This window comes from Microtus pennsylvanicus, chromosome 3 (assembly GCF_037038515.1).
Source record: "Microtus pennsylvanicus isolate mMicPen1 chromosome 3, mMicPen1.hap1, whole genome shotgun sequence".
Classification (NCBI taxonomy): domain Eukaryota; kingdom Metazoa; phylum Chordata; class Mammalia; order Rodentia; family Cricetidae; genus Microtus; species Microtus pennsylvanicus.
Window position 1 is genome coordinate 27,142,273 of NC_134581.1, and position 22,726 is coordinate 27,164,998.

The following is a 22,726-nucleotide window of genomic DNA, read 5'->3' on the forward strand; positions in this document are numbered from 1 at the left end:
CCCCTCTTCTAAAGTCCAGTTCTTCCTACTCGCTCCTGCATGGGAATGAATGATTTCAAGGCAGAGACTGGATTACATGTTTCAGGTCAGTGAGTTCAAAGTCAGTGTGAGCTGCATAAGAGACCCCGTCTCCAAACCCCAAGAGAAGGAGGTGTAGATTCGGTAGTTCAGTGCTCGCTCAACATGTTTGTGGCCCTGGGTTTTAGCCTTAGAAATGGGGAAGGGAAGAAAAAAGCTTCAAGGCCTTGGGTATGGTGCGACTTAAAGAAGTTTGCCTAGGAGCTGGAGAGATGGCTCAGAGGTTAAGAGCATTGCCTGTTTTTCCAAAGGTCCTGAGTTCAATTCCCAGCAACCACATGGTGGCTCACAACCATCTGAAATGAGGTCTGCTGTCCTCTTCGCATACATATAGACAGAATATTGTATACATAATAAATAAATATAAAAAAGAAGTTTGCCTAATGGATCAGCAAATACATGAGTATCTCTGGATTCAAGTACGTGTGTGTGCGCGCGCGCGTGTGTGTGTGTGTGTGTGTGTGCTGGAGATTAAGCTACAATCTTGTGTATGGTGTGGGTAAGAGCTCTAGAATTGAGCAACATCCAGAGTCCCTAGAGGCATTTAAATAGATTATAGAATTTCTCTCCCTTTTTTTTCTTTTTCTTCTTTGCTTCTCTCTCATCTCCATGATGGCTTTAAATGACCTCAGCCAGGGCCACCAAGGTCAATGACATGACCTGTGGGAGTTTTGAGAGTTTGTCTTTTCTGTGTGAAATCCTGCAGGCTACAAACTTCTGAAAATAAACCATGAGGTAATGGAACAATCAATGGAAAGCAAGATTCCAGGATTTGTTTAGATCACTTGGGCCTGGAACCAAACCTTTCTTGACGCCAGTAACCTCTGGACTTTTCAGCAGCGTCCACCTGTGAATTCCCTTACTGTTCAATTTCATTTTCTCTCTTGTCTATTTAATTTTTTACTTTTATGATTTCACACCTATTTATCATGTAGTAATGTATTTTGATTATATTCACCCCCCAATTATCCTCTCTTGTCCCAATGTGTGTGTGTGTGTGTGTGTGTGTGTGTGTGTGTGTGTGTGTGAAGACAGCATCCCACAGCACTCCGCTCCTTCCCCCTTCGGTGTTCTCAGAACCCTGGAGAAGGTGATGTATATTTCCCATTTATGACTAAACACTCCCGGTCCCTGGTTCTAAGCATTTTGACTGTTTTTGAATCTCTGCAGTAACTGGTGCCCACGATAAAAGAAACTTCTGTGACCCACTGAGAACAGGACTGATCTGAGTATGGACATTCTGGCGGTTGAAACAAGACGTCCCCTCATCTTAGGCATTTTAATACTTGGTCCTCAGTTAGTGGTGCTGTTTGGGAAGACCTAGGAAGTATGGTCTTCTGTTTTTTGGTTTCTCTGTGTCACAGTCCTAACTGTTCTAGAACTAGCGCGTATAGACCAGGCTGGCCTCGAACTCATGGAGATCAGCTTGCCTCTGCCTCCAAGTGCTGGGATTAAAGGCGTGCATCACCACTGCCTGGCTGGAAGTGCGGTCTTACTGGAGGAAGTATGTCACTGGGGATGGGCTCTGAGTGTTCAAAGATTCACACCATTCTCTGCTTGCTCTCTTTCTCATGCTCATGGTTCAAGGTATGAAGTCTCCAATCTCAGTTTCCAGCTCCAGCCTCTGTGTGTGCCACCTGTTGCCAGGCTGTCTCCACTTTAAGGACCACAACTCTCTGGCACCATAAGCCTGAATAGATCTTTCTTCTCCAAGTTGTCTTGGTCATGGTGTTTTAGCAAAGCAATAGAAAGTAATTAGTACAAATAGAAATATTCAGAAAGCAGTTTGACAGGCACAACACGTCCATTTATCAAACCAACGTTATGATCTCCCAAGCCACTAGCAACTTAAATTTACTTGAACAGTAAGGGGAATTTCCAGCTTGTTTACACCAGCAGGCACGGGTTCCTTCCTGTGAAGTGGGTCACAAGTCCAAACGGAATGCAGTTGTTTACCCCTCTACCAGTGAGGCCACTGTTGTCCCAGTCTGTACACCCTGCATGGAAGGTCAGCAGTGTATCATGCAGGGTCCACAGTTGAATAAGACTGTAGATGACTCCCTCTACACTCCCCTGAGCAGCCTGCATCGAACCTACCAGTACTATGAAAGCTGAACAGAAAGGAAGAAAGCTCCAGCCTGACTTTTCTGTGTTCTGCAACCAACATGTGTGTCTTTCAACCTAATTCTGATTGCAATCAAGATTAATGCTGCCCTTGTCACTGTTCTATGGCTGTGAAGGGACACCTTGACAATGGCAACTTATTTTCCTGCTTTTCAAGACAGGTCTCCTCTGTAACAGAGCCTTTGTTGTCCTGGAACTCATTCCACAGACCAGGCTGGTCTTTGTTGTAGGAAGCCACTTGTTTGTTCCCGGCTGCTCAGCCCCCAAATAATCACACAGAAACTATATTATCTAAATCACTGTTTGGCCAATCGCTTAAGCATATTGCTAGCTAGCTCTTTTATCTTTGGTTAACCCATTTCTATTATTTTATAGTTTACCACAAGGCTCATGGCCTACTGGCAAAGTTCTGGGGGGCGACTTGCGTCTTTCTCCTCTGGCAGCTCCACGGCAGCTCCCTGACCCTGCCTCCTTTCTCCCAGCATTCAGTTTAGCCCCCTATCCCTCCCACCTCTACTCTGCCCTGTACAGGCCCAAGTCAGTTTCTTTATTCATTAACCAATAAAAGCAACACATATACAGAAGGCCTTCCCACACCAGGCTCAAACTCACAGAGATCTGCCCGCCTCTGTCTTCCGGGTATGAGGATTAAAGGACAATGGCAACTCACATAAAAGAAAGCATTTAATTGGGGCTTGCTTGCAGTTTCAGAGGCTTAGTCCATTATCATCTTAGCAGGGAGCATGGCACAGGCAGGCATGGTGCTGGAGAAGTGGCTGAGAGTGTTACATCTGGATATGCAGGCAGCAGGAAGAGAGAACCATTGAGACCTCAAAGCCATCCCAGTGACACACTTCCCCCAACAAAGTCACACCTACTCCAGCAAGGCCACATACCTCATAATCCTTCTCAAGTACTGCCACTTCCTGAAGACTAAGCATTCAAATGTATTAGCCCATGGGGTCCAACCACCGCAAATGCCAATGGCCTGTGTTACTTGTGGAGGGAGGGAGGGCCACAGGGAATTCCCTGACAACTCGTGGGCAGGTATCCAAAACAGCACTGGGATATTTAAGAGTCTATGGCTTATGTACTAGTTCTTGGGAAAGATCAATAATGAGCATAACTTAAGAATGTGAAACATGGGCTGGAGAGATGGCTCAGTGGGTAAGAGCACTGACTGCTCTTCCGGAGGTCCCAGGTTCAATTCCCAGCACCCACATGGTGGCTCACAACCACCTGCAATGAGATCTGGTGCCATCTTCGCACCTGCAGGGACACATTCAGGCAGAAGACTGCATACATAATAAATAAATCTTAAAAAAGAATGTGAAACACAGTATGTATTTATGGAGATTTTCCAGTTTCCAAAGCAACAGAGTGAGTTTCAGGATAGCCAGGCAAGCTTTGTTTATTAAAAACATAAATAAAATATCACTATACCCATATATAGAAGCACATTAAAGAAACAAAAGGTAATTTTGAAGAGTTCCAGAGCGAAAGTCGTGTATTGGCGCCTTGTCATTTCTTTCTCTGAGCACTCTGTTCTTCCTGTGGAAAACTGCTTTTCCCTCTCGGGAAGTTTTCTTGTTATTTTTATCTTGCATTTTCTTTTCTTTCCCATTACAATAGCCATCTTTCTTGTAAAAATCAAACTATTAAATGTATATTTTCAGCCTTTTTAGATTAAGAAAAAATAAAAGCCTCCCTGCCGCTATTCCCTTGGGTGGCTGTTCTTCAGGCAGTCCCCCTTGCTATCCCAGCCCACTTCCATAGCATAGTCTTGATGTCTGGTCCTCTGAGTTGATGAGCGTCTTGCTAAATTACCCTTATCTCTGGACTTCTAACAAGATTTCCTTTCTCTTGTTCTTTCACTTTTTAGGGGGAGCCTCATTGAGCTTTTCTTTAGGTCCTCAAGTTTGTTTTTCTTTCTTCTGTTTTTGAGATAAGCCCTATGTAGCCCTATCTGGCCTTGATTTGTGGCCTTCCTTTTGTGCCTCTGTCTCCTGAGCACCAGTGGGACTGCAGACTGTGCCCAACCACTGTGCCCTACCGGATGTTTTTGTTTGCGGAACTCACCCTGAACACGGTACGTGGTGGAGGGTGACCCTGAACGCCCGGTCCACCTTTATTCACCTCCAAGTGTTGAAGCTGCAGGTGTGTGACACCTGCATGTGGCTGGGGATCAAACCAGTGATCTCGTGCACGCGAGGGTAGCACTCTATAAACTAAACTACATCCCGGCCCTGATTTTCTTTTTAATTTTAGAAAATTTTAACTTCTAGTTGGGCCTTGTGGTGCAGGCTTGCCATTCCATCTGCTGGCAGGTTGAAGCAGGAGGATTTCAAGTTTAAAGCTGAATAAACGCGTGTGAGTCTGTCTCAGAGTAAAAAGAGGGCCAGGGTTTAGCTTAGTGCTTGCCTAGCAGTTGCTGAGGTCCCACCAGTTTTCTTTTTGTTTGTTTTTTAAGACAGGGTTTTTCTGTACATCCCTGGTTGTCCTTGAACTCCCTCTGTAGACCAGGCTGCCCTTGTACTCAGAGATCTGCCTGCCTCTGCTTCCCCAGTGCTGGGATTAAGAGCGTGTGTCTCCACCACCTGGCAACCCAGCTTCCATTTTTAGTACCATACACATGTGCACACGCTTTTGGCAGCCTTGATAGCTTGTTGACTAATGGTGGGGCCTCATGTGCTCCCTTTCAAGCAACAACAACAACCAGAAAAAAACATTGAATTTTATAGCTACTTTTGGCTGTTTTTCACTAAGTGAATCAGAAAAACACATGTCAGGGAGGTTGCCTATCCCCTGCCCACATTTGGTCTTAGGGTTAAACTCAAGACACCATGCGTGATATTCCAGCACCAGTCAATCAGTCTCTGAGAACTGCTAACACTTTTCAAAGGGCCTATGGGAAATTGCAAATCTATGCAAAGCAGACCAAGTTTGGTGGACCCCTTTTCATGCAGTTACCAGCTTCAGTAATCAGCACCCATGGTTTACCTCCTCCCAGTAAATCAGCACCCATGGTTTACCTCCTCCCAGTAAATCAGCACCCATGGTTTACCTCCTCCCAGTGCTGGAAAATTTTACAACTGAATTAACTAAATAACCTCTCCCAGTGAATCAGTCATTTGGATTTATTATGTTATGTCTGATTATATCATAAACCTGTTGCTTTTTTGTTTGCTTGGGCCTTTTTTTTTTGAGAGAGAGTTTCTCTGTGTAGCCCTGGCTATTCTGGAATTTGATCTGTAGACCAGGCTGGCCTCAAACTCAATGATCTGCCTGCCTCTGCCTCCCAAGTGATGGGATCAAAGGTGAGCGCCGCCACCACTAGGCTTGTTCTTGTTTTTTAATTATTTAAGTGCATTGGTGTTTTGTCTCCAGGTATGTCTGTGCAAGGGTATCTGATTCTTTGGAACTGGAGTAAAAGAGAGTTGTGAGCTGCCATGCGGGTGCTGGGAATTGAACCCAGGTCCTCTGGAAGAGCAGCTCATGCTCTGAACCACTGAGCCATCTCTCCAGTTCCATTGTTTGTGTGTTCCTTCTGAGACAGAGTTCATTTTATATCCTTGGTTGCAAAGATTCTTTTGCTTCTGCCTCTCAACTGCTGGGATTTTCAGTGTGTGCTACCATACCTGGCCTATATAATGATCTTTTTCTTGTGAAACACCAAACACAGTTGCTATAGAATCTACTTTATGCTGCTATGAACAAAGCCCTGAAGTTAGTGTGGTGGTTTGAATAGAAATGGCCCCCACGGGCTTGGGTGTTTGACTGCTTCGCCCGCAGGGAGTGGCACTATTAGTAGGTGTAGGCTTGTTGGAGGAAGTGTGTCACTGAGGAGGAGGGCTTTGAGGTCTCATGTGTGCTCAAGCTCTGGTCAGTGTGCCTCCCAGTTGCTTCTGCTGCCTGTGGGAGATGTGGAACCGTCAGCTCCTCTCCAGCACCATGTCTGCCTGCGTACCGTCATGACGATGATGGACTAACCCTCTGACTCTGCAAGCCAGCCCCAAAGAAACATCTTCCTTTGTAAGAGTTGCCGTGGTCCTGGTGTCTCTACACAGCAGTACAAGCCCTAAGACAGATCATTATAAGAAAATTGGGTTGATTTAACTCCCAGGTCTGAGGCCCAAGAGCACAGCGTTGCCATTCTGTTGATTCTTGACAATTTCATACATGCACACAATAAGATCATGTTCCCCATGTCCCCATTCTTTCCTGACTCCTCCCAAATCTATCTCAACCCCCTCCCAGCTTCATGTTTTCTTGCTTCTTGTCTTCTGCTTTTTAACTAAACCCCTCAAGGACAATTTGTGCTGTTCAGATGCTCCTGTGGGGACCATTCACTAGAGTGTGGTCGGCCTACCAGGGGCCACACCCTTAAAGGAAGCTCCTCTCCCTCCTCCAGAAGCCACCAACTGTCCATAGCCTCTCATGCTCAGCTACAGGTGGGGTCTTGTGAGGCCCTCTATGTTGGAATGTTGACTGGACTCCACCATGGCCGCTGTGAGTTCCTGAGTCCAGTGATCCTGTTGTGTCCAGGAGACACTTTTGTTATGGCTCTCCCTGGCCTCTGGCTCTAACAGTTCTTCCTCATCTTCCTTGAAGATCCCTAAGTTCTGGGGGAAGGGAATATGATATAGAGATCCCATACGTGGCTGTGTGTTCTGCGCTTTGGCCAGTTGTGAGTTTCATGAGCAAAGAAACTTCTCTGATGAGGTCTCAAAGTTGTGCTAATGCATGGGTAGAGAGATACTGATTTAGAGGGCAACTTGTATAGCCATCCAGCAAAGTAAGTAGTGGGGCTCACCCCAAGCCTAGGTCCCATTTCTGAAATGCTCTACGACCTAAACACCTCTATACTGGGAGCAGGGTCCTTTGAGGGACACACACAGATCACAGCCACACCATGGCAGCCACTGACAGCATTCAGTGTTCACAGTCATAGCAACAAGGCTGGGGATGGGGCTCGGTGCCTATCACATGAGGTCCCGGGTTCCATTCTTCACAGTATGGTGCAGTGAGTAAAGGTATCACGGCATGTGTATGTGCACACACGCAGAAGAGACAAACCAATGTGATAAAACTATAAAAGCCCCAACTCTATAACTACAAATAATAATGGCCAATTTTAGGGCTTTATGGCACTTTACAAGCCAGATCTGTGCCATGTCTTATTTTTTCTAATTATTACTGCACGGCCGGGGGATCTGGGCCACCATGCACATGCAGAGGTCAGAGGAAAACTTTATGGAGTTGGTTATCTCCTTCCATTTTTAAGAGGGCTCACAGGGATTGAACCTAGGTTGCCAGGTTTGTGAAGCAAGTGCCTTTATCTGCTAAGCCTTTTAGCTGGCCCTTTAAAATTGTTTATTTTTTGAGACAGGGTCTTACTATGTATCCCTGGTTGTCCTGGAACTCAGTATGCATCCTGTGTTGCCCTCAAATCTGGAGCAATCCTCCTGAGTAGGACTTTGTATGAGAATGGCCCCCATGGGCTCATGTGTTTGCATATTAGGTCCCCGGCTGGTAGAACTGTTTGGGAAGGATTAGGAGGTGTGGCCTTATTGGAGGAGGTGTGTCTCTGCTTCTGCCTTGTGTGTGGGTCAGATGGAAACTCTCAGCTACTGCTCCAGCATCAGGCCTGCCTGCCTAATGCCATGTTCCCTTCCATGAACTCTCTCTGAAACTGCAAGCACCAATAAATCCCTTCTATAAATTGTGTTGGTCTTGGTGTTTTGTCACAATAGAAAAGTAACTGAGACTCCCAATTGTTGGGACCGAGGGTACAAGCCTCCATTCCCTGCTGCTCACGCCATTTTGTTTTTTGAGGTCTTGAAGCAGGGTCTTATAGCATAGCTAGGACTGACTTTGGAACTCACCATGGAGCCCAGGCTGGTCTTGAACTTACAATCTTTTACCTTCACCTCCCAAGTGCTGGGACTACATGTTGTGCTTAAGACTATCAACAACTGTGTCCTGCAATCTGCAAGAGTGTAGAGATGTCATTTGCAAAAGGATTATTTAAAAAGCCCCCAGTAAAAAAACCAGTCAAGTAGAAAATGGCTTTGCTCTGCAGAAAGGAGTACGTGAATGTAACTGTCAGAAACAGTGAGATGCCAGCACAGTGTTTGCAAGGAAATTTTTTCCTTTTTGTTGTTGTTGGGGGGGGGGTCTCATGTAACTTAGGATGACCTCAAACTTGCTTTGTAGCCAAGGCTAACCTTGAACTCCTCCTGATCCTTCTGCCTTCCTTGTGATGAGACTAGAGGCAATGCCACCAAGCTTGGCTCAGGAAATGTTAATATCCATTCTCCCAAGGATAAAGTAAATCTTCCGCAATGCAATATGGATGTATCAGTTATAACCCCCCTTAGAAAAGACAATGTGGTTGGAAGAACCCAAGCGTTTTTTTTATATATACATGCTTCTAAAACTGAGGTGCCAACCTAACTAAGATTTTCAGTAAATTAATTCCAAATGGTTCTATCTGCATCCATAGAAAGTAGGAAAGGGATCTTGCCACCCAGAAAGTGGCCTGCAACTGGGTCTTTCTTTTGATTCCCTCAGCTTGGTGACTTTTCGCCAGATTTCTACCTTAGGCAGCAGAAGAGAGACACTCACTTGAATCTGACTGCTGCTACTCATTGGCGTCATGACCACGGGTGAAGTAGTTTCTCTAACATTGGTTTTCTCACTTAGAAAATCAGGCAATTGTAGTAATAAGGACGGCAGGGCTGCGTCCCCAACACCCCAGCCGCCTGCTCGGCTAGCTTATGCCCCGAAATAATTACACAGACACTGTATTCATTTAATCACTGCTTGGCCTTTTAGCTCTTGCCCTTACTGGCTAATTCTGATATACCGATCAACCCACCTCTAATAATCTGTGAGCACCAGTCTTACCGGGAAGATTCTAGGTCGGAGCTTCATTGCGTGTGTCTGCCAGGGAGTGGGGCATGGCGTCTCTCTGAGGCGTCTGCTCCGGAGGGGAGAGCTGTCGAGTCTGACCTCACTTCCTCTTCCTCCCGGCATTTTGTTCTGTTACTCCACCTACCTATGTCCTAACCAATAAAAAAGGGCCAAGGCAGTTCCTTTATTAGCCAATGACCTTCCTCCATCAGGCAATGGCTGGGCTGTGGTGGCGCACGCCTTTAATCCCAGCACTCAAGAGACAGAGGCAGGTGGATCTCTATGAGATCAAGGCCAGCCTGGTCTACAAGAGCTAGCTCTAGGACAGGCTCCAAAGCTACAGAGAAACCCTGTCTCGAAAATCAAAACAAACAAACAAACAAAATCAGGCAGACACTATCAGATTTGGGTTTTTGTGAAGATTGTGAAATAAATTGCACTAGCCACCCAGTCCAGGACAAGAATGTTAGTTATCTATACATGATCATTATTACTGTGGGATTTGTATGTGTGTCTTCTACAGGGTAGGTAGGACTGTCAGATTCAGCAAACGAAAATATAGGATACTTAGGTAAAGTTGAATTTCACCTATATTTGTATCAGATAGATAATATCCAGCATTTTTCAGGGTAACTGTTATTATTTTAAATGTATTACATGTATTTATTTATTGATTGTGCGTGTGCTTGCACATCCCAGAGCACATGTGTGGTGTGAGAGGACAACTCTACGGAGTCAGTTCTTGCCCCCCCACCATGTGGGCCCTGGGGATCAAACCAGGTTCTCAGACTTGGCAGCAAGTGCCTCTCCCTGCCAAGCCATCTTTGCAGCTCTGTTCCAAATATTATACTAAAAATACTTACACTGGGGCTGGAGAGATGGCTCAGAAGTTCAAAAAACTAGTTGTTCTTCCAGAGGACCCAGGTTCAATTCCCAGCACTTACAAGGGAGCTCACAATGGTCTGTAACATCCAGGGATGTGCCCTCTTCTGACCTCCTTGGTCACGGCACACATGTGTGACACAGGCATAGTGCAAACAAAACCCCCACACATACAAAAAAAAGGGAAAAGTTTTTCTAAGGGGGTTTAAAAGTTTACTTATTTCTTATCATAAGAAAGTTTTGCATCAGCTCTGAAATTCAAATTGAAGTTGGCATCCTGCATTTTACCTTGGCAAAGCAACTTCTCTTATAAAAGAGAAGGTTACCTGCAAGGAATATGACTGAACTTGATATTTCATCTGCTCATATTTAGCAGGCTTAATCCCCAGACAACCAGTGTTTTCTCTTCCAGGTCATGCTCGATGATTACACAGGAGAGAAACAAATAGTTCCCATATTGTGGGAGTAGGCTATGATACTTTTGCCAAATTGCAATCTGTTGGAACTGGCTGCCACACTAACTATGCTAGCCATGAGTTTTGAAAGTGTTTACTGAATTATATTTATATTTGAACCCTTATTTAGAAAAACCACAAAACACTAAGTATAAAAGTCATATTATGGCTACTAAAAACACAGAAACAAACTCTCGACAGCCACCGACATCTTTGAAACACAATTTCCTAAGGTTCCTATTTTCTATTTTCTTTGTGTGTACCAGGTAATTAGTTCTTGAGTGTGTGTGCTATTAGCACATATAAGCAGATAGGTTTTCTATTTCATTCCAGAAACTCTGTGTTTCTTTCTTCTCACCTAAACTAAAAAGCTTATGGTTGATTCTAACAGTACTCTAGCTCTACCCTTGACTAGAGTTCAGTTTTTGAGGGAAGATTATTTCCATCCCTTAGTCTTCAACCTTGCCTATAATCTAAAGAAACGCACTCTAGGCTCCTTGAGTGATATTTTGACATTTCTAATATCAGCTCCGTGCCAAAGTCTGCAAAATGCTCCTGCAAACCTTCTGGTGTTATTGGCTTAAAAAAAATAACTGGAAGGCTGAGTAAACAGCTCAGCTGGTAGTGTGCTTGCAGTGTATGTGTGAGGCCATGGGTTCCACTCTTGCCCCCAAACCTCAACACGCAAAAACAAATCAATTAACAACTGGAAATCAGGCATGGCAGCACATGCCTGTAAACTCAAGAGGTTGTGGCAAGACTGGAGATTGAGATACAGTGTCAAGTGAGGAAGCTACATAGGAAGACCCTTTCACAAAGCAAACTTGATTTTACATACTCATCAGAAATTGGGGGGTGGTGGTTAATGAAGAAAATTACTGCAAAGTGTGTTGCGTTTATTCATTCTTATTATTAAACAGAGGCAATATTCCATTTCTTTTCCGAAGAAATACTCACCTACTCAAACTCCCATTTTGTGTCTTTTTTAAAGCTCGTCTATGATGTGAAATACTTTGCTCTTCAGCTCCATCTCCTGTAGAATGCTGCTTGCATCTTCTCCTCCTCCCCAGCGCAGCGGCCACCAGTGGCAAAGAAACACCAGCAGGCATCCATACTCCATCAAGAATTGTAGTTAACAATTGGAGTGACAGGGGCGGGGAAGTGGGGGTGGGAATCAAGGTATCTTTTAGTGGACAGAAATCTCGGGAAAACATTTACATTGATTTCATTGATATGCTTAACTGACTCCGGAGAAAAAGCATGCGGCACCCCATCTTGTTAACAACAGCACATTTAGAATAAAATTGCCATGCCCGACGCCCCGGTCAGGTGGCCCACAGCAGCCAGTCCACTCCGGACGCTACAAACGCGGCCGAGGCCCTGCAGCAGGTGTCTTTTAGCGACGTCACAGAGCCCCGAGAAGAACGCGCCACGGCGGTTTGCAGGAGGCCCCTGGATCGAGGACACCCTCTAGGCTCTGACGGCTACCCCGTAGGCTGATGGCCGAAGGCCTGGGCTTCCAATGGAGAGCGCTGCAGACGCGGGTGCCCACCGTCCTCGGGCCACCACCCAGCTGGCCACTGAGCCCTGGAGACTTCCGCCCGCAGCCCCGCGGTGCTGGGCGGGGGCCACAGGCGCATAGAGCCGAGGCTGGGCGGGGCCTGTTCGGGGGCGTGGCCCAGCGTCACGGGCGGAGCCTGGCAACCTGGGCGTGGCTGTCGTAGGGCGGGGCCAGCAGGGCGGCGCTTGGCCTTCGGGCCGCGCCCAGCTGGGCGGGAGGCAGCGGCCCGGGGTGCGCGCCAGGGGCGCGGGGATTGGCTGCGGCGGGCGGAGACGTCAGGCTCCCGCGGCCCCAGCAGCCGCCCGGCGCGGCTCGGCTCAGTCGGCTCGAGTGGTTTGGTAACGGAGAGTTGGCTCCGTCCCTGCAGTCCTCTGCCGCAGTCGCTGGGCTGCGCCGCCGCCGTCGCCGGGACGCGCCGCCGAGCCCTTCGTCGTCTCCAGTCCCGCGGCCTCGGTTCGCCTCGCCTGCCGCACGCCCACCATGACGAAGACTGAGAAGAAGTCCTTCCATCAGAGCCTGGCCGAGTGGAAGCTGTTCATCTACAACCCGACCAGCGGAGAGTTCCTGGGGCGCACCGCCAAAAGCTGGGGTGAGCGCGCGGCGGGGCGGGCGGCTCAGCGGACGGCCCCATTCATTGCCCGCGGCCTGGGGGCCCCTGCTCCGTGGCTGGGCGGCCGCTGCCCCGGTCCGAGTGGGGCGCACGTGCTGCCGGTTCCCGCCGCGAGCAGCGCCGGAAACGGGACCCGCCGGCCCGGCCAGGCCTCCTTTGTGGGGAGCGCGCCCTGGAGGCCCGGGCCGCGCCGACTGGGGAAGCCGGACCTGCCCCTCGCCTGCTTGGGGAGAGGAAATTTCCACTGCCCGCTATCTTGTGACTCGGCGACGCTGCCACCCGGACACCCGGGAGAGTGCGGGCAATCGCCGGGAGTGTGTGTGTGTGTGTGTGTGTGTGTGTGTGTGTGTGTGTGTGCGTGGGTGGCTTGCAGGGACGCGTGACGGGGACTTAATCACTGGAGCACATTGTCCGCGAACATGCACTGGAATTCTCGGAGAGGGTTTCTTCGTGCTCGGAGGTCACAGCACTTTTCTACCTTGCGGATTTTGCTTTGGGGAAAGGCAGTCCTGTCTAAACACCCCCCTCCCCGCGCGCGTGCCCGCCCCTCGCCTTCAAAACATTTGGTGATGGTTGAATGTTAGCAGCTTTTCTCTGCGCGAACTCATTGTTTTAAAAAGATATAGTGAATTCATCTTCTGGGTGTTGTGCGGTCGTGAGGTGCCTCTTTTTGTTCAAAAAAATGTTAGAGAAAGTGAACAAGTGTGTTCCATTATTGCCTTTATACTTAAACAATTTTACCTTTTTGAAATCCTTTTAATCCTTTAAAAGAGTATCTTGTTAATGGACCTTGACTTTTTTTTTCTTCTCATTCTGAGCAAGAATAGATTTCTAGAGCTGAGAACCGTTGGGGCATGGTATTTTATTTGAGAAGCTTAAAGACGGTAAATGAACTGTGGCTCAGAAAAATAACTTGAAGTGAGCTCCTGCAGGGTGGAAGGCGACTTTCCTGTCACAAGCTGAAAGGGGCCCTGGAAGGGTGTTTTGGGGTTTTTTGTTTTTTGTTTTTTTAAATTTCCAGCCTCCACTTCAGAAATGAGGAAAATGAGACCCAGAGGTTGTGATTTTGCCTATGTAAAATTACATATTCTACGGGGCCAAGAAAAGAGCCCAGTCTCCTTTAATCCCAGTCCAGTGGTTGTATTATCTTACAGATGCCTTGCCTAACTGCCCAGTAATTATGTACAATTTTTATTTAAATTGCTATCTTTTCTTGGGAGCTCACTACGTGCTAAGGAAATCAGCCTTCCACCCAGAGTTAAAGAGAGAATGATGATTATTGCTTGTTTCTGGCGTGTACTTCCAACTGAAGCGATCTGGGGTGGTGGAGAGCGATTTATCTTGTAGATTACCTTTTGCCTTTCTGTCTGCCTTTCTCATTTCCAGCACTGAGTATCTTTACCTCGCTAGGGTTTCTGCAGGCTCTCACTGTAGCCCAGACTGATCTCAGACTTACTTTTGGTAGTTCTCTTGTCTCAAGTCACTTACATGAGTGAACATCAGGGTAGCTCAGACAGTGCTGTTTTAATCTTTATTTTAGCATATAGATGTCCTTGATAATATGCACTTAAATAGATAACATACAAAGTATCTAGAATTGGGCAAGGTATAAGGGTTGTAGTGGAACATTAAAAATAAAGTTGGGATTAGCTTTGGAAGAATTAGGCAAGACCTCTTTACGGAATCAGCATTTATTACCCTTATGGTCAAATAGTAGATTTCGAGTTTATTGAGGGAATTGTGAGCCAGTGCAGAGCTGCAGGGGTGGTTGAAGATTCCAGCACAAGGGCATTCTTTTAAGGAAATGTGGGTGGGAGGAGGCTGAAATCCACTCTCAGCCTTCAAGGCCATGGACCCTAGACTCTTGGGTGTGCTGTGGAGAAGGGCTGCTACACCCAGACTCATGTATGTGCCTTTGGGGCTCTCTGCCAAGAGGGGTGCTTTTTACTTAAAATCATCAAAGCCCTGTATGATCCAGCTGCCTGATCCACCATTAACATTCTGGTACGTCTTTCTACAATTTATGTGATGTTTCATTTTTTTAAAAGCCAAAAGAGATAATAACCGTAGACTCAGATTCTAAGTATTTGTAAACACCTTGCCATGTTAAAAGGATCTCTGTCACCAGTTTTATTAATTTATTTACTTGACTCATATCCCACTGTGTAAATAGTCTTTCCCCCATATGTACTGGTTCTTGCTTCATCCTCCTCCCCTTGTGTATGTACAGTTTTCCAAATTTATTTCTTTGGGATCAGTTTGTGGGATTTCTAGGCTGCTCATAAAAACCTTTAGAGTTTGAAAGCATGTTGTCATGGTGCGTTCCTGGCAGTTGTCAGAGTATATTCCCACCAAGGATGTAATGGTGTTTTACCCTCAACACTGAGGCTATTCTTACCTTGTGATTGCTTTTACATTTCTAAAAAAACAAAACAAAACAAAAACGTCTTATATTTCTAGTTGTGTCTCCACACCTCCATAAATTTAATGCAGGGAGTAGTTAAAAAAAACATTTTTATCCTTTGTAAAGTTGCTGTCTGTTTTGTATAAAGGCTTCCTGAGACTTTATAAAGATGTCCACAGTTTTCTGGTTTTATTTTTCTTAGGTCTGCAGTATGTTCCATCTTGATCTGAGATGTAGCCTATAAGTACATTAGATACTTTAAAAATATTTAAGAATTTTTTTTTTTTGCACTGGTTGTGGTAGTGAATGCCTTTAATCCCAGCTCTCAGGAGGCAGGAGGATCTCTGTGAGTTCAAGGCCAGTCGGGTCTACAAAGTGACAGCCAGGGTTGTTAACACAGAAACCCTGCCTGTAATTTTACTGTAAGCATTTTAGAAAATGAAAATTTTGCTTATTGCATCACATTACTGTATTGAAAACAGCTGTCTGAAGCTTTTGAGTAGCCGTGTGGGGATTGAGGTACACCTACAGTCACTCTCTCAAGTGTGGGGATTGAGGTATACCTAGAGTTACTCTCTCAAGTGTGGGGATTGAGGTACACCTAGAGTTACTCTCTCAAGCTGAACAGTGACGAAACAGAACAAAAATGTTGGTGCCTGGTGGCTGATCTTGTGAATTAAGTACCATTAGAGCTAATGTGCTGAGACTTGGCTGTCATCTAGTATTAAGGTAGGCAGTGTGCCATGAGTTGCAGTTAAATTTATTTGGTTGTTTTGAATCCTGCTGACTTCAATTCAGGCTCTCCCACCTCCACTTCCTGAGTGCTGAGATTATAGGCATTTGTTACCACAGCTGATTTACAATTAACATTCAATTATGGAATGTAATAACAAAAATATATCCAAGGAAGAGTTGTTTCTTATTGTTTCTATATTTTGTATGTATGATACACTATGTAAAAAAATTATTTTACATTAGGCATCAAATACTGTAATGTAAGAAATGTGTTTTCAGCAGGAATTGTACTCAAGACGTAGGTGAGAAAAATCACTTGGTGAGTTAGTTAGAGGGCAGAGTCCAGATTAGAGGTTCTATTTTGTAAATTATACCTGGCATGGTATCATTATAAAGATAAACTTGGGGCATTGTTATCTAGGTTGTCTATTGATAAATGCTGTAAATTAATATTGACTTACAACTCAAAATTCTGATTACTAAGCATAACCACATAAATTCTGGTTCATAACTAGCCGATGTCATCATGTTCAGATGCCCTTTTCATTCATAATAGATTTGTGAAGTGCCATTTTGGCAACCACTTGCTTCCATTCTGGGTCCCGCCTTAGCACATGCTCTGCTCAAGAGACTAGTTAGTTGTCTAGCTGTAGAGAAGGCAGTGTGGCTATCATTCAGGTGCTGTGTAGCTTTATGAGGTGATGGTCTTCAGTAAGTAGGACCTTTGTGAAACTATACATACAGGCACTTAAAAAAGACTTACCTTACCTTGTGTGCAGGTTATAAATGCAGGCTAGTGCGGGAGGGGCAGCACCCGATCAGGGCATGTACTGAAGTGTCACCCAACAGGAGTAAGACATCAGTCCTAAACTGTCCAGAAAGTAGACCTGTGGTGGATGAAGGAAGCAGGTTACAGGAGTCATTGTAATAGTGACCGGATCTGCTTTTGTTTATTTGTTTTATTTTTGTTGTTGATGTTTTCTTTTGTTTTTTTCTGAGACAAGTATTCTTGTTGTAGCTTTGGAGCCTGTCCTGTGACTCGCTCTGTAGACCAGGCTGGCCTCAAACTCACATAGATCCTCCTGCCTCTGTCTCCCGAGTGCTGGGATTAAAGGTGTGCGCCCCCACTGCCCAGTTGACCATATGTGTTTTAATGTTATTAAAGAACCTCACTCCCAAATAGTTTGCTTTTTCCCCCTCCCCAAAGTTGATTTCTGAATTTTTTATCAGAATTAAACTGTACTAATAGGTGGGTTTTATTTTATTTTTAAAACCGTTTTATAGGCTAACATGGCAGCTCACATCTGTAATTCCATTATTTGGAAATTGGAGATGGAATTACAGAGGCGGGAGGATTGCTATAAGTTGCAGGCCAGCCTAGTGTACATATTGAGTTTAAGGACAGCCAGGGCACCATAGTAAGACTTTGTCTTAGAAAAACAAAACAAAGGCCTTCCTACAGTAATAATTTTGCAATGGTTTATCATTGCATTTGATTAAGTACTAGTTATTTAAACAGTGATTATGCAAAAGAAAAATGTTACTTATTTTAATGTTTACTGTTTTTAAATTTTTTTTAGATTTTATTTTTATGTATGAGTGTTTTGCCTGCATGCATATCTGTGCACCCTGTGTGTGCTTGGCACCCCTGCAGGTCGGGGAGGGTGTCGAATTCCTGGAACTGAAATTATAGATGGTTGTGAGCTGCCATGAGATTGCTGGGATTCAAACCCAGGTTCTCTGGAAGAGCAGCCAGTGCTTTTAACTTCTTAGACATCTCTCCAGCTCCCAAAACATTTACTTTTGAAAGATAAATTTATTGCTTTCTGATATTTGCATTGTGATGATTTTTAAAATAGAAATACTGCTGGTCTCTAACCATTTCATGTAATTGCTGATGGCATTCTAATAGTCTGTTTTCCTATATGTAAATAAAAGTTTAAAGCCTATAATACCTAACATATAAATAGCTGATTTTGTCATTCTGTGTTTAAGGAGAATGACTTTATCTTCTTAATGCTTAGTTAATATATTAAGTAACTGTGTTTCATTTTAGTGTGTCTGTGCATGTGCATATTTCAACAGTGCGCATGGAGAAGTCTCAAGACAACCTGTTAGAGCTGACTCTCCTACCATTGTGGGTCCCAGGGATCAAACTCAGGTCATCAGGCTTGGAAGCAGATACTTTTACTCACTAAGTCACCTTGTTCCCTCGCCCTCCTTTTTAAAGACAGTTTTACTGTGAAGACTTGAATTTGAGGAAGTCCTGCCACCTTAGCTTCCAAAGTGCTAGATTACCGGCATAAATGACTGCCAGCTTTTTTTTTTTTAAATCACCTATGTAGCAGACTTTGTGTGTTGCCTTGTGAGGTGTATCCCAGCAGCCATGGTATCTTTGTATAGGGATCCACGGTGTGCATGTCTTTCTAGTCATAGGCTTTTTATATTGTCATAAGCAAGCTGCCTCGCTGTGGTCTTCATGTGGTCTCACACTTACCTCTTTGTGGTTGTATGCACTGCTCTCAAGGCCTCCTTGGTCCGGAATGGCCAGCTTATTCCTTTCCCCATACTGTTCATTCTCTGCATATTAGTTCTCCCTATTTGTGTGACTTCTTTTGCATGTCAAAACTGCCTCAAGCCTTCTGATGTACTCTAAATGAAAATAATACCTCTTGTTTCTAATACTATGGACCTGATGTGTGAGTGTTCCATAATGCGGAATTTACACTGCATTTATGTCCCTGTAGCATCTAGTGTGTTTTTTGGGATGAGCAAAGTTCAGCTTGTGATTCATTTAGTCCTGGAAGTGATATTGAGAGAGCATTCAGTTAGTCACTTAGATCTATACTGAAAGTTTGATGCAGTTCATTGTACAAGAAGGCATAATTCAGTCAGCCAGATTACTGTGTTCCACTAAATTTCTCACTGATATTGAAGTTTCTATCATCATAATAAGGGTGAACATTCAAGACATAGTGTATGTATAATACTTGATTTCTCTCAGGAGTCCACTGAGAAGATCATACTGGAACAGAATCCAGACCTAAGTTGCAGTACCACATCTGTATCTAAGCTTAGATTTCTCTTTGAAGAGCCTCTGGACCTTGATAAAGGGGAAAGGGCACGGAATTTCAGACATCACTGTATGAACCTGTCTGGATGCTTTCAGCCAGGAAGCAGCAAACACTGAAGGACCAAATGAGTGTGTAGGCTTTGCTGGCTACATGGTGCCTATTGTGGCTTTACCGTTACTCCAAGTGGATGACAATTGTGTGTCTGCCTTCTCAGTATTTGATTTACAAAAATGAGTTGCGTCTGTTGACTCTAGACATAAAAGTGGTCATTGTAGACTGACTCAAGAAATATTGAAGTGGGCCAGGCTCAGGAGTGCACACCTGTAACCCTAGAAATTGGGACGCCAGCAGGAGAACCAGACGTTCAAGGCCAGCCTGAGCTGTGTGAGACTGTCTCAGCCCTCTATTCCCAAAAGAGGGCATGGAAGAAAAAAATAATTTGAACTGGTCTGACTCTTGGGTTCCTACTCTCATGTAACAACACACTTGTTTGCAATTTTACAAATAGATATCCATACTCAGTACGTCCCTTGTTACCATCAGTTTCTCTGGGCAATCACTATTATCTGTGTTAGTGCTTTTAAACATGTGATACTTGATGTATCTATTTTGGGTAGAAGAAGTCTGGCAGCTTTTTATAAAAGCAAATATACACTTACATCCCAACCCAGCAGTTCTCCTATGTGTTTACCCAAGAGAAATGAAAACATATCCACAAAAACACTTGTAACAAGAATGTGCATAGTAGTTGTGTTCATAATAGCTCTAAACTGGAAACAGCCCAGGTGTCCGTCAGTAGGAGAATAGGCAAACAAACTGGTATGCCTGCACGGTGGAGTACAACTCAACTAAGAAATGTATTAAGGCCATACAAGATATGGATGATGCTGAGTGTGGTGGCACATGCCTTTGATTCCAGCATTTGGCAGTTTAAGGCTAGCCTGGTACACATAGGGATTTCTAGGACAGCCAGAGCTACTCATAAGACTGTGTATTTTAAAAACAAACAAAAGCCCTCATAATTTCATTGGGAAAGCTTCACTGAAGAAAGTACATACTAGATGATTCTATTTGCATGCTGTGAAAATGTGCAGAACTTAGGCTGAGTCTAGAGCAGTGGGAATAGAGATCTGCTGGGATGGTTTGAGGAGTTGGGGTCGTAGAGGTGAACGAATTTTGTCAAATGAAATGATCTGTAAACTTTCAGTCAACTTTAGCTATTAGGATGGTGAGTTGTTTGGGGGCTGAAGGGCATTGACATCTGCTGTTTGAACTGCATTCAGAAACTAGACACAGTAAGGTAAATGTTAACTGGAGACTGGGATTCTGGGTGTTCACTGTTAAATTTCATTCAGCTTGCCTGTACATTTGTAAATAATACTGATTGAAATGTCGTCACCAGTCTGTTCCCTAAAGAAATTTCAGTTTTCAGGGCTGGAGAGCTGGCTCAGCAGCTAAGAGCACTGACTGCTCCTCCAGAAGATCACTCGGCAGCTCATAACTGCCTATGACTCCAAGATCTAACACCCTCACACAGACATGTAGTGTGCATAAGAAATATAAATTTTTTTAAAAAACTTCAGTTTTTCCATCAACCCTTCCTTTTCTTTTCTACTTTTATATGAAGAGGTAGAGTTTGGGATTTTTTTTCTATTTACTATGACTTGCCTGTGTTTCAATACCAGAATATGTAGATTTGTTTAATTCTTCTGAATAACTGCATAAAATTCTGTAGTGTGGAGATTTATAGATTGCTTTTTCTAAGTTTTATTTACTATTTGTGTTCTGCATGTACAGGTTAGAAGACCTTTGTTGAGGTGGTTCTGTCTTTCTACCATAGGTTCTGACGCTTGAGCTCAGGTTGTAGGGCTTTGAGCCATCTTGCCAACCCCCACTTAGTTTCTTGTTCATAGGCCTGAGTTGTTCTTACTGTACATCTTTGTAGCTGTTTATGCTTTTCTTTTTAAATATTTGAATTCTATTTTTTAGTTTACTGTGTGTTGTGTTTGTTATTGGAAATTGAACTTAGTTTTGCTCATGCTAGGTAATTGCTGTACTACAGAACTATATTCCACTGGTTTTTTGTTTTTTTTTTTGAGACAGGGTCTCACTATTAAGCCCTGGCTGATCTGGAACTGGGTATGCAGAGCAAGTTGGCCCCAGACTTAGTTTGTCTGTTTCTTCCCACCAAGTGATGGCATGAGCCAACCACAGCCACCATGCCCAGTTTATCCCATCCTGTTTGTTTATTATTATAATGTATGTGTTTTGTCTGCATTTGTGTTCGCGCGTGCCTGGTGCCTAAAGAGGTCAGATGAAGGAATTGGAGCTGCCATGTGGGTGCTGTGCTTTCTCCCCAGTTTCTCTTTCTGGGGGTAGCCCAGGTTTTATATCTGTCTTTCTACCTAATTAAGTCTTAAGGATGATTTGCGGGGGGAGGGGGGAGAGCTGGAGAGACGGCTCAGAGGTTAAGAGCACTGACTGCTCTTCCAGAGGTCCTGAGTTCAATTCCCAGCAACCACATGGTGGCTCACAACCATCAATAATGAAATCTGGTGCCCTCTTCTGGCCTGAAGGCAAACATGTAGGAAGAACCCTGTATACATAATTAATAAGTAAGTCTTAGAAAAAAAAGAATGGGGGGGGGTCAGCCAGGCGGTGATGGTGCACACCTTTAATCCCAGCACTTGGGAGGCAGAGGCGGCAGGAAGATCTCTGTGAGTTTGAATCCAGCCTGGTCTACAGAGCTAGTTCCAGGACAGGTTCCAAAGCTACAGAGAAACCCTGTCTCAAAAAACTAAAACAACAACAACAAATATTGTTTGTTTGTTGTACATCACCCCACCCCAAGTATAAGCAAGATTTTATAGCCCAGGCTAAAAATAGTCTGGGATAATTGAACTCCTCATCCTCCTGCCTTCATAGAGTGCTGGATTACAGCCCCTGGCACCCTGGCTGTGCTAGGAATTGAAGCCTGAACTTCATGGTGCTAGACCAGTGCTTTAAAATCTAAGCTATGTCCCCAGCCCAGTTTACTCTTCAACTAACTAAAAACTTGACAGCTTTTCGTCTTTTTTTTTTTAGTCAATACATTTTTAACTCTTTATTAAATCATTTTTAATATGTATGTGTGTGGAGTTGGCACGTGATTTTTTTTGAGACAGGATTTCTCTGTGTAGCCCTCACTGTCACAGAACTCATTCTGTAGACCAGGCTGGCCTCGAACTCCCAGAGATTCACCTGCCTATGCTTCCTGAGTACTGGGATTTAAAGGCGTACGCCACCATGCCTGGTTTATTTTAATTTTTTAAAACAGGATCATACGTAGCTTTGGCTGGCCTCAAACTATGTAACCACGGATGATCTTGAACCCCTGATCCTCTTGCCTCAGTTTAAGGCCTGAGATTACAGACATGTGCTAGCATGCCTGCTTTGTTTTTTAGTAAAAATTTTAAAAAATAGTTTTCTGTGGGTACAAGAGATGCCAGGAATTGAACTGAGAGCCTCACACCTGTTGAATAGGAGTTTTATCCCTGAGCTACACCTCTAGCCCACTTGGTTTTCATTTAATTCATGGCTAGTTTATGAACAGATGCTCTTAGATTTGAAGAGTGTGTTTTTTGATGACCCCAAAGCTCTGTATCTTAGGCAACTTGATTGTTTTTGAAAAATACTTTCTGTCCTTGTTATCTCTTTGTTTCTGGACATTTGGCAAAGATACATTAAAGTCTTCATGATTGTGGGGCTTTGTGTGTGTGTGTGTGTGTGTGTGTATACACAACAGGAGTACAAAATTTGAACCCACACAAAGTCATGGAGGTTCCTACCTCTAATGCTACGTCTCTTTTAATTTGAGTCAGGGTTTCATGTAATCAAGTATGCACAGGC

At 44.4% G+C, this 22,726-nt stretch overlaps 1 protein-coding gene across 1 annotated transcript in view; it reads left to right on the top strand.

Moving 5' to 3' along the window:
• Window positions 1-12,278: 12,278 nt before the first annotated feature.
• Atp1b3 (ATPase Na+/K+ transporting subunit beta 3) overlaps window positions 12,279-22,726 on the top strand; it is a 30,542-nt gene continuing 20,094 nt past the window's right edge. Inside the window, exon 1 of the mRNA XM_075964942.1 lies at window positions 12,279-12,604. Coding sequence (XP_075821057.1) covers window positions 12,496-12,604 — 109 coding nt within the window. The 5' untranslated portion in view covers window positions 12,279-12,495. The remainder of the gene's footprint in view (window positions 12,605-22,726) is intronic.